At 38.8% G+C, this 13525-nt stretch overlaps 2 protein-coding genes across 8 annotated transcripts in view; one reads left to right on the top strand and one right to left on the bottom strand.

The window, feature by feature from the left end:
* The window catches only part of LOC137253296 (phosphatase and actin regulator 1-like), a 763209-nt gene that overhangs the window by 583262 nt on the left and 166422 nt on the right, over positions 1-13525 (bottom strand). The gene's annotated exons all lie outside the window — the stretch shown is intronic.
* LOC137251648 (cuticle protein 16.5-like) lies at positions 5255-5757 on the top strand. The gene is made up of 2 exons (XM_067786359.1): positions 5255-5319; positions 5436-5757. The coding sequence occupies exons 1-2, from the start codon at positions 5308-5310 to the stop codon at positions 5682-5684; spliced, it is 261 nt and encodes an 86-aa protein (XP_067642460.1). The 5' UTR covers positions 5255-5307; the 3' UTR covers positions 5685-5757.

Below are 13525 nucleotides of genomic sequence, written 5' to 3'. Positions count from 1 at the left end.
GAAAACCGAGTTGACTGAGCTTATGAATAAGTAATGGGTGTGATACTTTGTCGAAAGCTTTACTGAAATCGGTGTAAATTACATCAGTGTGAAGGCCTTTTCTAAATCCATTAGAAACGTGGGTGGTAAATTCTAGTAAATTGGTGATAGGTGATTTGCCCTTACAGAACCCATGCTACGAGCTTGCAATTATGGGGGAAATAGAGAATGTTAGGTGGTGGGTAACAATAGCCTCGAATAACTTTGGGATAGCGGATAACTTTGCTATGCCCCGGTGGTTTGCTATTGAAGACCTGCTTTCATTTTTATGAAGCGGAATAAGAAAAGATTCCTTCCATATTGTTGGGAAAACGCCATAAATTAAAGATAAATTAAATAAATCTGTTAGCGGCTGATAGATGTTTGCGGCACATTTTTTAAGAAAGTGTGTCGGGATCCTGTCGGGGCCGTATGAATATGATACTTTTAAAGTTTTTAAATAAGATAATACATCTTCTGAAGATATAAATGGAGCTCTGATTGAATAACATGAATCAATATGGTATGGGTATTCATTAGGTGAAACGTTGGTCTCAATAGAGTAATTTGATTTGAAAAATTCCGCAAAGAAGTCGGCGATCTCTTGATCATCGCTGGAAATATTATCTTGGAATTTCATGGATGATGGAAACCTTTTCACCCTGCGTTTAGAGTTTACGAATCCGTAAAATGCCTTCGGGTTGCAAGTTATATTTCTTTTCATTTTACAAAGATAAGCTTTGTAACACTTTTTGTTCAATTGAAAATACTTGCAGCGTAGATTGGGAGTCGAACCCGCACACTAAGGCATGACGTAGTTGAATGCGTTTATAACCATTTCAACTATCGTAGGAGTGCGGGTTCGACTCCCACTCCCGGGAGAAAAGGCTTTGAAGAGATTTACAAGGTATAATCGAAACAGCTGTCGCCTTGTCCGTCCTGATGTCACGTTGTTTAAATTTTTCCCAAATTATTAAACAAAAGACCTTACTGACTAGATGTACAATATTACCATAAATTAACTTAAAACTAACAATGATTTCAAGGAATAGTTGGATTTGCTCGGTAGTAAGACTCAATCAGTAACTTAAACAAATGTCTTGACATCGTAAAGTCAAGACCCAGACTTCTAGATATCCGATTAAACTCTTCAAGTCCTCTAACAAAGATGCAAATTTAAGATAATTAGATCTCCGAACTTCAATGTAAAATATATATTACTAGCAGAATACCCGATGTCGTTCGGGTATAAATAAAAGCAGTACTATATAGACAAATGGGGAGATGCCACGCCCGAGGGGGTAGGGATTATTCTTATATACCTCCTCACCTTATTTCAGTCGTCTAGCTTTAATACTTTCAGATATATTGGCAACGAAAACTTCCAGTTGTATGGGAGGTGCCACGCCCCTTTTTCGTTATACCCAGTTTTTCTGGAGGGGTAGGGATTGGTCTCATATAACCACTCACCTAATTTCAGTCGTCTAGCCTTAATACTTTCAGATATATTGACTACGAAAAATTCCAGTTGTATGGGAGGTGCCACGCCCCCTTGTCGAAAACTTTTTTTTATATATACTACCATAGATTGACGCACTCAGGGTATGTCATGGCGAAATTTCGTTCGATTCCATTCTGCGGTTTAGGCTGCAAGTCCAAACATACATACAGACATACTTTCACAAATATATAGTAGATAAGAACGGAGAGTTCTATTGGGAACATTAAAACAAATTTGTCCAAGAAGAGCTGGGCAGTCAATTATACCAGCGATAATGTCGAAAATAAACATTAAATTTTGAACAGAACGTCTGAATTCGAGCGGCAAAATATTATAAGCATGCACCTAACAATATATGGAGGCAACGGATTATCAAAATAAAGCGGTTGAAGAGTGAACCGAATGAATTTGTGTTGAACCTTTTCGATTCTCGCCGAGCGTGTGGAGTAAATTGGATTCCAAATGACAGATCCATACTCTAACTTAGATTGCACTAAAGAACTATACAACATTTTTCTAGTATATGGGTCTTTAAAGTCCTTCGCGTGCCGCCTTAAAAAAGCTAAATTAGCATAAATAAGACTTCGGTATGATATAGTAAACATGGTTAACAAAAGTGAATGAAGAGTCCAAAATTATACCGAGATCAGGAAATTCGTTAACCGAAACAAGTTCTATACTTAAGATAAAGTATGTTGCCGAAAGCGCATTTATGGATTTAGTAGACGTCATATGGCAACATTTACTTATATTAAGACGCAGATTATTATGGAGATCCCAGGAATTAAGAGAATTTAAATCATCCTGCAATAGTAATGTATCTGATGGATATGCTATCCTTCTATACGGTTTTAAGTCATCTGCATAAAGTAAGTATTTTAAGTGTTTTAGACATAAACCAACGTCATTGATGAAGATTAAAAAAAGTATCAGGCCGAAGATGCTACCTTGTGGCACTCCGGATGTTGCTAAAAACTCATATGACTTCATATTTTCAATTTCAACAAAAGACGTTCTATTTGACAGGTATGCTTCCAGCCAAGATAGAAATGTTGAATGAAAACCTATATTTTTAAGTTTTAAACGAAGTAATTTGTTGGAAACTGTATCAAAACCCTTGGAGAGGTCGGTATATATGGTATGCACTTGATACCCTTCCTTGGAAGCAGAAACGCAGAACTGCGAAAAAACAGCAAGATTTGTAATAGTTGTAGGACCTGCAACAAATAAACCCATGCTGGCAAGGATCGAATATCCCCTTTACAGAAAAATCTAAATTTTCTTTAACAACTTTCTCGAAAAGTTTCGAGCAACTTGACAATTTAGAGATTGGCCTATAGTTTCGTTTTTATTTCCCGACTTAAATATTGGAGTGATAGATGCCAATTTCCATCGATCAATGAAAGCGCCCGCAGAGAGCGAGATGTTGAAAATAAGACAAAGCGGAATGCACAGAGAACTATAGCATTTTTAAACACAAAGGAGGACAATCCATCAATATCATTTTTCATAGAGGCGTGTAAGGAGGATTCAAGTTTTGAAACGAGCTCAAGGCCAGAACAATAATTTTTTGTAATGATTATTGTTTTTTTAATTTTTCTATAATTGAAAAATTTTATTTTGTTTTTGGAATAGTAAGTAGAAAATTTTCCAGAGAACCTGCGCAACCTGCTGCGCAAGTTTTCAATTATAGAAAAATTAAAAAAACAATAATCATTACAAAAAATTATTGTTCTGGCCTTGAGCTCGTTTCGAACCTTGAATCCTTTATCAATAGGCGATAAAACAAAAACAATTGGCTTGTAAGGAAGATATACCATTAATAATATCTGCTTCAGATAACGACAAGAAACCAAAGTCTAAGGATTTGGGTGTATCAAAGCAATAGTTATATCAGAATCAATCACAAAATTGGATTTGAAGAAAGCGGCAAAAAGATTCACTGTCCCGGCTAAACTATTTGAACTAATATCATTAAATTTGACGCAGGTTGGAATATTAGATGATCCTTTTTCGATCGAACGTAGTTCCAGAAAGACTTAGGATTTTCCTTTAACTCCACCTCGAAACGAGAAATATATTTGTCATACAGAAACTTGTCAAGTACATTGAACTGTCTCATATAACTCAAATAAAGATCTCTAAAGGCAGTATCGTGTGTTATTTTATACATTTTAAATTACTTATTCCTCTTATTTTTTAACTTTTTTAAGCTTTTAGTGTACCAGAGTAGTAATGATTGAAATCATCCCGAAAATAGTACTAAAATAGTCCCTAACAATCCCAATATAGTGCCGAAAGCGAAGTGCTAACAAATTACTATCGATGAGTTAATGGCTTGTTATACAAGTTATCGATTTCTTATCGAATCGTAAAACAGTATCTATCGATAACAAAGTTTATAAATGAGCTACAGATTATTTATAGGCAAGCTGGCGGCCACCGTGGTGTGATGGTAGCGTGCTCCGCCTACCACACCGAATGCTCTGGGTTCACACCCCGGGCAAAGCAACATCAAAATTTTAGAAATAAGGTTTTTCAATTAGAAGAAAATTTGTCTAAGCGGGGTCGCCCCTCACTGTTTGGCAAGCACTTCCAATGTATTTCTGCCATGAAAAGCTCTCAGTGAAAACTCATCTGCCTCGCAGATGCCGTTCGGAGTCAGTATAAAACAAGTAGGTCCCGTCCGGCCAATATGTAGGAAAAATTAAAAACGAGCACGACGCAAATTGGAAGAGAAGCTCGGCCTAAAATTTCTTCGGGGGTTATCGCGCCTTACATTTATTTATTTTATTCTATTGGTTTGCTATTGAAAATTTATTAATTTACTATCGAAGATTTATCGATTTTCTATCGAAAAGTTATCAATTTGTTACCAAAAGGTTATTGACAACTTATCGGTAAATAAGCAAATGTTGACAGATTTGTTACCTAAAAGTTATTAACTTGTTAACGTGGTGTTATTAATATGCTATCGGAAAAGTTATGGAAAAGTTGTAATCGAAAAGAACTGTGATTTAGATCACATTGTTTTTCTATCACTGTAAAATCACAGTGATTTAAAAAACGTTGCGATTGAGTGCACGTTGCTTTTAAAAATTCACAGGATCTGCATACTCTAATTTACATATTTATGTCTTAAAATTTTGAAACCAGAACTACAAGCGTGTAAGCCAAGCATTTGCCAAAAATTTAGCCAATGAATTCGTTCTAGTTACTGCTCATACCACAACAAAGTAGTTGGTTTGGCTTAAGTGCGGTAGGGGAGAGGGGGCGGGTGACATACAAAGTATGTACTTCCATGTGCCAATACTTATTAGTATGTAATATGAAGACACCTGAATTATTTAACTTGCAGATCGTATGCTACTTATTTAGTATGCGCAGTGGCAACAAATCAAAGTTAAATTAAAACAGCATTGAAACAATAAATTAACATTACTGAAATTACAACAAAATCTTTGTTACTGACCTCACACAGTTGCAGTTGATGTGTGAATAGCTATGTATGTAGTACCTTTGAATACCTAAATAAAAGCAATTGGCACTGAAACTTTAGTACGTGTTAAGACCAAGAAAATTTTAGTTCGATATTTAATTTGTATAAACAATGTGTCCATCTAAATACATATATATTTATATACGTTTGCATGTAAGTATTGCTTTGTAAGGCCAGAAAATACGATAACGAAATAATACTATTTAAACTCAGGCATTTAACAAATTCATCAACAGTTCAATTTAGAGCTACTTCAGTAAAACAACAATCAAACAAAACAAAAACCAAAATGTTCAAATACGTAAGTCTGTTTTATTATTTTTATTTAGTAGCAAGCACTTGAGCACTCAAATATTTACTTTTTCGAATTGCAAACATTTATTTAATCCTCATAAAAATTATTTCTATACTTTGCAGTTTGCACTCGTTTTCGTCGCTCTCTTGGCCTTCGCTGCTGCTGAGCCCAAAGCTGAAGCGAAACCTGGAGTTTTGGCGTACTCGGCGCCTTTGGTTGCCGCTCCCTACGCTGCCGCCTACACTGCCGCCTACACTGCACCATATGCCGCTTATGCTGCTGCTCCTTATGCCGCCTATGCTGCGCCTTATGCTGCCTACTCCGCCTATTCTGCATATCCATACAGCGCTGCCTATGTGCTCCGGAAGTGAGTGGAATGTTGTTAAGTACCTGTGATAGTAAATGGCGGCAATGAATAGTGATAAGTTTTGTTAAAATTTGAATAAAAAAATTTAAAAGAAAATCATACAATAGGTGCATTTATTTGTTTTTGTCATATTACTTTATTGCGTGGGGCTTGAAATGAGGAATCTAAGTTTCCTTTTTTGTTTTTCCTTTATAAAAGGCTTCACAATTGTCGTTAGCCTTCTTTTATCCAGTTTCGGTTCGTTTTAGCCAGTCTGAAGAAATTTCTTGCATCGCTGTCATCACTGTATTTATCTTAAATCCAACTCAACCTGCCCTCTCCTGGAACATGTTGCGCACTGAATTCAAACATATTTACTAAAAGATACTGTCAGAGAATATCTTACATTTGATATTTTTTGGGGTCCAATTTGAGGTTAAGGATCTGCAGAAAAATTTCATTTTTGACACCGACATAAATATTATAATTTTTGGTATGCAACTACCATCTGATAGCTGGAGAAATTCGTCAGGTTATCTAGGCCTTAGAGTTTATCAGGAGTTGTTATTGTATTATATGAATGAATTATGAGAGAATATCTGCATTGCCAGTGCGACGCATTCGCAGAGAATGTTAACGGACGTTTCATCTTCCTGCTCCCAAAACCAACAGATCTGTGTATCTTATAGATTAAACTTAGAACCAGCTGCCTATTGCTGTCTAAGGTTCTGATAATGTGCCCATTATATAATTGATAAGAAATACATGGTTCCTCGCTATTTCGAGCTCCTCCTACGCTCTGCTATGCAGATTCAAAGGTATACATCCTGCGTTTGCGGCTGGGTTGACTCAGAGTCCTATGACTAGATCGTTTTTTTCGTACTTACGCCTGCAAAAAGTAAGCTTGTTGCCTCAGCCGTCTTTAAGCTCGGTGCTTCTTCCTTTTTATTTTGGAATGAACTATCTTCAACCTACTTCCAATTGGACACGTTCGCTGTTGCGTTCGGTGTCGTCGACTACAGTTCCGAAGCGCTGAAGTCATTATGGTTATGCAATTAGCTCTTAGGAGGGTGTGTGTTCATAAGAGGAACCATCAACTCTTCGCGTTAACTTCTAAATACAAAGTTACAAAAAAAAACAAAAAATAACAATCTTCAATTCACCTTCCATAATAATAAAAAATCAGGTTTTAAGACTCCTTAGGTGAAACAGCTTCAATTCTGGGATCGGCAGAGATACAAAAATTAGTGTTTTGATCGATCTTAATATACAAATCATTGGTATGGTTGCAGATAGAAATCGAAAGAAAGTAACATGATACGAAAAGTTCAAAGAGCTGTAAACCCCCAGGGGCGGCTAGATAGTACCCAAAAAGGTTTTGAATATGAAACGCAACAGTTTTTCTTTGATTACCTTTCATTAGCATAATAGGTAGTGCTGTGGCCGGTGAGGTAGCTCCGCGTACCAGGGATCTGAATGTTGCAGGAGCGAAGGAGTTCCGAACTCAGCAGGAGTGAGGTACTCCTTTTTCAATTGCATTCAAATCACGTTATCAATCATCATAAATCATTAAAGGCCTTTGGATAATTACATCTTTTTGGAAAGAGATTGTGAGTAGAGGCTTCTTATAACACAAGTGGACACTTAAATTTCCCAAAACTTTTTGCTGGACTTCAAAAAAGTTGTAACCGAAATCTTTATAAGCTGATAAATGCAACTTGTTTGTCCAACTCGCTTTTTGTGTATCAAAAAAATGGTACAAACTTTGTCCGCATGTGGCTTAAAAAAGAATTTGCCAAAAGAAGTTATTGTGAGCAGAGTTGCGAAATAGAGCTCAAGTTGTGACAGCTAAAGTGGCGTTTATGTATGCCAGACATTTGGTGGAGGATTTCCACATAACGTACGCAGAATAAGCTGCAGCTACAAATATACACTCACGTTTAACCGTAAATTCTGGGATAGTAACCCACCAGATAAACCAACTATGTGGATGGAGTACATCGAGAAATAATTCCAGCCAATACTAAATAATTAGGCTACTTTCCAAACAAATAAGATGCGAACGAGCTTTTGAAGTGGGATTAGCCGGATTTATGTCAAAAATACACCCGCCTCATATGGTAGCACTACTGAAGTCAACAACGACACAATCGCTCCAGATAACTAAGTAAGCAAAGGAAAGTTTTGGAGAGAGTTGTGGAGGACTACACTGATGACTTTGGGAAGAAAATATATCTCGAAACTTTTGATATGACAAAGGAATGACTAAAAGGTCTAAACCTGACCAGACAGAAGATATAGAGTGCTTCTTGAAGAAGGAAGCCCAAGGCCTTACGCAAGAAGCCTAAGGCAGTGAAAACGACTGGGATAAAAAAATATGAAGCCAGGCAGTCAGATGGACTTTCGAAATCATGCAACGTTTTCCCAACGGAGGCATATACCTAATGACTGCTACAAGATGGTTCAGTTTCAATGTGCACAGCCAGGTTAAATTAAATAGAGACCAAACCCGAGATGGGGTGGAATTTTTAAATATCCCAAAATGTATCTCTGCATAGGACATTAAAGAAAGGTTCAGAGAAGTTTGCAAAATCAATTTCGAATAATTTCCCGAAGAATCTTCCATAAGACGTAAAATCAGCGAATATGGCCAATTATTTAGACAAAAAGAACGAGTTTCTTTTATAAATTAAACAAATTTGTTGTAGGGGCTCTTATGGGTATCATTGGTGACACGGTGTTGTCGGACCGTTGCAATCATCTCAGCTAGGACTACAGAAGGTTTTTTGAAGTATTATTGATGATAAGATACTAACCCGACCATCTCCGGAATGAATGGCGAGAGTTTCTAAACCCCGTGGGGTATTTCGAAGTATTTGCCTCTTAGTATTTTCTGGAGTAATATAAGCAATTGTAGTGTAGAAGGTTTACTGATATCATAGATTAGCAGTTTTCATTGCTCTTTAGAGCAAACTCGATTTTTTTTGTGAGTATTGGACGAAATAATTTTTTTTCGAAACGGTGGAGCCATAAGCAAAAAAGTGATTTCTCTTTCTTTCGAAGTTGGCTTGCGAAAATAGGTATGGGCTTTCAAAATTCGCCATATGAGCTTTCGGCTTTTTTATACTCAGTTGAGCAGAGCTGGTTGTACATATATAAAGGAATCGAGATAGATATAGACTTCCATATATCAAAATAATCAGGATCGAAAAAAAATTTGATTGAGCCATGTCCGTCCGTCCGTCCGTCCGTTAACACGATAATTTGAGTAAATTTTGAGGTATCTTGATGAAATTTGGTATGTAGGTTCCTCAGCACTCATCTCAGATCGCTATTTAAAATGAACGATATCGGACTATAACCACGCCCACTTTTTCGATATCGAAAATTTCGAAAAACCGAAAAAGTGCGATAATTCATTACAAAAGACCGATAAAGCGACGAAACTTGGTAGATGAGTTGAACTTATGACGCAAAATAGAAAATTAGTAAAATTTTGGACAATGGGCGTGGCACCGCCCACTTTTAAAAGAAGGTAATTTAAAATTTTGCAAGCTGTAATTTGGCAGTCGTTGAAGATATCATGATAAAATTTGGCGGGCACGTTACTCCTATTACTATATGTACGCTTAATAAAAATTAGCAAAATCGGAGAAGGACCACGCCCACTTTTAAAACAAAATTTTTTTTAAAGTAAAATTTTAACAAAAAATTTAATATCTACAGTATATAAGTAAATTATGTCAAGATTCAACTCCAGTAATGATATGGTGCAACAAAATACAAAAATAAAAGAAAATTTAAAAATGGGCGTGGCTCCGCCCTTTTTCATTTAATTTGTCTAGGATACTTTTAACGCCATAAGTCGAACAAAAATTAACCAATCCTTTTGAAATTTGGTAGGGGCATAGATTTTATGGCGCTAACTGTTTTCTGTGAAAATGGGCGAAATCGGTTGATGTCACGCCCAGTTTTTATACACAGTCGTCCGTCTGTCCTTCCGCATGGCCGTTAACACGATAACTTGAGCAAAAATCGATATATCTTTACTAAACTGAGTTCACGTACTTATCTGAACTCACTTTATCTTGGTATGAAAAATGAACGAAATCCGACTATGACGACGCCCACTTTTTCGATATCGAAAATTACGAAAAATGAAAAAAATGCCATAATTCTATACCAAATACGAAAAAAGGGATGAAATATGGTAAGGTAATTGGATTGTTTTATTGACGCGAAATATAACTTTAGAAAAAACTTTATAAAATGGTTGTGACACCTACCATATTAAGTAGAAGAAAATGAAAAAGTTCTGCAGGGCGAAATAAAAAACCCTTAAAATCTTGGCAGGTATTACATATATAAATAAATTAGCGGTATCCAACAGATGATCTTCTGGGTCACCCTGGTCCACATTTTGGTCGATATCTGGAAAACGCCTTCACATATACAACTACCACCACTCCCTTTTAAAACTCTCATTAATACCTTTAATTTGATACCCATATCGTACAAACTCATTCTAGAGTCACCCCTGGTCCACCTTTATGGCGATATTTCGAAAAGGCGAACACCTATAGAACGAAGGCCCACTACCTTTTAAAAATACTCATTAACACCTTTCATTTGATACCCATATCGTACAAACAAAGTCTAGAGTCACCCCTGGTCCAGAAAGGCCCACTCCCTCTTAAAATACTCATTAACTCCTTTCGTTTGATACCCATATTGCACAAACGAATTCTAGAGTCACCCCTGGTCCATCTTTATGGCGATATCTCGAAAAGGCGTCCACCTATAGAACTAAGGCCCACTCCCTCTTAAAATACTCATTAACTCCTTTCGTTTGATACCCATATTGCACAAAGGAATTCTAGAGTCACCCCTGGTCCACCTTTATGGCGATATCTCGAAAAGGGGTCCACCTATAGAACTAAGCCCCACGCCCTTTTAAAATAATCATTAACACCTTTCATTTGATACCCATATCGTACAAACAAAGTCTAGAGTCACGCCTGGTCCACCTTTGTTGCGATACCTCGAAAATGCGTCCACTTATAGAACTAAGGCCCACTCCCTCATAAAATACTCTTTAATGCCTTTCATTTGATACACATGTCATACAAACACATTCCAGGGTTTCCCTCGGAAGAACCAGCAGACATCACTCACACTTCGATCACGGAGCTAGTGGTGCCGGGCTTGGTGACCGATACCAAGATCGAGTGGGCAGTGAAGACGTTTTCTAAGTTTAAATCGCCGGGCCCAGATGGTATATTCCCGGCCATGCTACAATTCTCAAGCAGGGCGGTCGTGGAATGGCTTAAAATAATATTCGATGGGTGCATAAGACTGAATCATGTTCCGCACTCTTGGAGAACTGCTCGTGTAGCTTTTCTACCAAAGGCGGGGAAGATCGGTCACGTGTATCCCAAAGACTATAGACCCATTAGCTTAACATCATTTCTGCTCAAAACCTTTGAGAGGCTGATAGATGTGTACATAAAGTCCAACGTGGATGGAAAGCTGCTCTCCACAACACAGCATGCGTACACCAAAGGCAAGTCGGTAGACACCGCATTGCATAGGGTGGTAATAAGCATAGAGAAATCCCTGGAATATAAGGAGTATGCTCTAGGAGTATTCTTGGACATTGCCGGGGCTTTCAATAATGTTGCAAAATGGGCGATTATGGATGGTCTTAATTACATTAAAGTACATCCTGCCTTAATCAGATGGATCGGCTGCATGTTAAATTGCAGAAAGATTACCTCACAATGGGGATTGTACGAGGCCACGAAATCAGTGGACAGGGGCACGCCGCAGGGAGGGGTGCTATCACCTCTGCTGTGGACACTGGTCATCAACCAACTGCTCAGGCAATTCGATGAGGGACCCGTAAAACTTACGGCTTACGCAGATGACGTTGCAATTGTCATAAGTGGAAAATGCCTTCCAACGATTAGTTCTTTGATGGATCGGGCGCTTCGGGATATTCATACCTGGGCATCTAATGTCGGGCTGAAAGTCAATGCGGAGAAGACGGATATGGTCTTGTTTACAAAGAGGTGCAAGGTCCCAAATTGGACCAGGCCTAAGTTAGGAGCGGTGACCTTACAGGAGAAACCTTGCACAAAATATCTAGGAATCATCCTAGACAGTAAGCTGTCATGGAAGCTCAACGTGGAGGAGAGGGTCAAGAAGGCCGCAACGGCACTCTATGCATGTAAAAGAATGCTGGGGTGTACGTGGGGCCTATCGCCCTCTCTTTCTCATTGGGTTTTTACAGCGATTGTAAGCCCTATTCTATACTATGGAGTTCTTGTTTGGTGGAAAGCCACACAAAAAACAACATACCTCAAAAAATTAGAGGGGGTATGCAGACTATCGATGCTTTGCATTACGGGAGCCCTGAAAACAACCCCGACGGCTGCACTGTATGCCATTCTGCACATTCCACCTGTAGACCTGGTAGCAAAGAACAAAGCATTAACGACCGCAACCAGGCTCGGTGCTTCGGGGCAGCTTGAGCGCCGACCATATGGCCATAGTAGTATAGCGTCCTCAGTCACAAGACGAACAGACTACATGATTCCCTACCTGCACTTTGAGGGAGATCTTAAGGCCACAATAGAGGTGGACGGTTGGCGCAAGGGTGCGCAAATGGCGGACGAGGCGATACATGTGTACACCGATGGTTCCAAAATAGTGGAAGGAGTAGGGTCTGCGGTATACTGCGCTGATCCGGAATTAAGCAGATCCTACAGGCTGCCGGATTACTGTAGCGTTTTCCAAGCGGAAATATTAGCCGTAACCAAAGCAGTAGAAACCCTGGAAGAGAATAGCTTAAGCTGCAACCGTGTTAACTTTTATATTGACAGTCAAGCAGCAATTAAGGCAATAATCTCGCATAGCACAGCATCTAAATGCGTGTTAGAGTGTAAGCAGTCTCTGGAGAGAATCGGGACAGGGAGAAGCATACATCTATATTGGGTCCCAGGGCATATGGGAATAGATGGGAATGAAAAAGCGGACGAATTAGCTAAAAAGGGCGCATCCCTTGAAGCTTGCTCCGTAGACGTCCCAATTAGATTGGGCGAGATTAAGCGAAGGCGAGAGGTGCACATGATCGACCAAGCAGAAAAGGCGTGGGTGCAAGCGCGGGGCTGTAAAGTGTCGAAGATTATGTGTAGGTCTTACAACCTTAGACTAACACAGTTGCTTCTATCATTAAAAAGAGAGGACTGTAGACTCATGACGGGTATTCTGACTGGACACTGCCTTCTGGCGTCACATGCCTTTAAATTAGGCTTGGTCAGTGATAGCAGGTGTAGGAAGTGCGGGTTGGAGGAGGAAACGATCGAGCACGTTCTGTCCTCGTGCCCTGCACTTGCCAGGCTAAGACTCCAGCTATTAGGAGTGATACAGCTGTCAGATCTAGAAGCAGCAAGTGGCTTAAGTCCTAGGAAGCTTCTAGTATTTGCCAAGAGGACGGAGTTATTTTATAACATAGGTCCTGGTTTTTGATAGGGTTTTTCAGTTTGGTCGTTAAAACAAACTTCTGGTAACACTACGGACTCAATCAGTCTATGTGAGGTCCTCATGGACCGGCCAGTTCAACCTACCTACCTTCCCTCGGTTCATTTTCCTACATGGTTATTTTCCCTTATGTTGTCACCATAGCTCTCAACTGAGTATGTAATGTTCGGTTACACCCGAACTTAACCTTCCTTACTTGTTTTATACTCAGCTGAGCAGAGCTCACAGAGTATATTAACTTTGTTCGCATAACGGTAATCCGTAACGGCATAATGAAAATGAAATTTGGTTTGTATGTACGAAGTTTGGACAATGGGTGTGGCA

The sequence above is a fragment of the Eurosta solidaginis genome, chromosome 5 (assembly GCF_040869045.1).
Source record: "Eurosta solidaginis isolate ZX-2024a chromosome 5, ASM4086904v1, whole genome shotgun sequence".
Lineage (NCBI taxonomy): Eukaryota > Metazoa > Arthropoda > Insecta > Diptera > Tephritidae > Eurosta > Eurosta solidaginis.
Note: the sequence above shows the minus strand (reverse complement) of the source record. Positions and strands in the feature narration are given on the sequence as shown.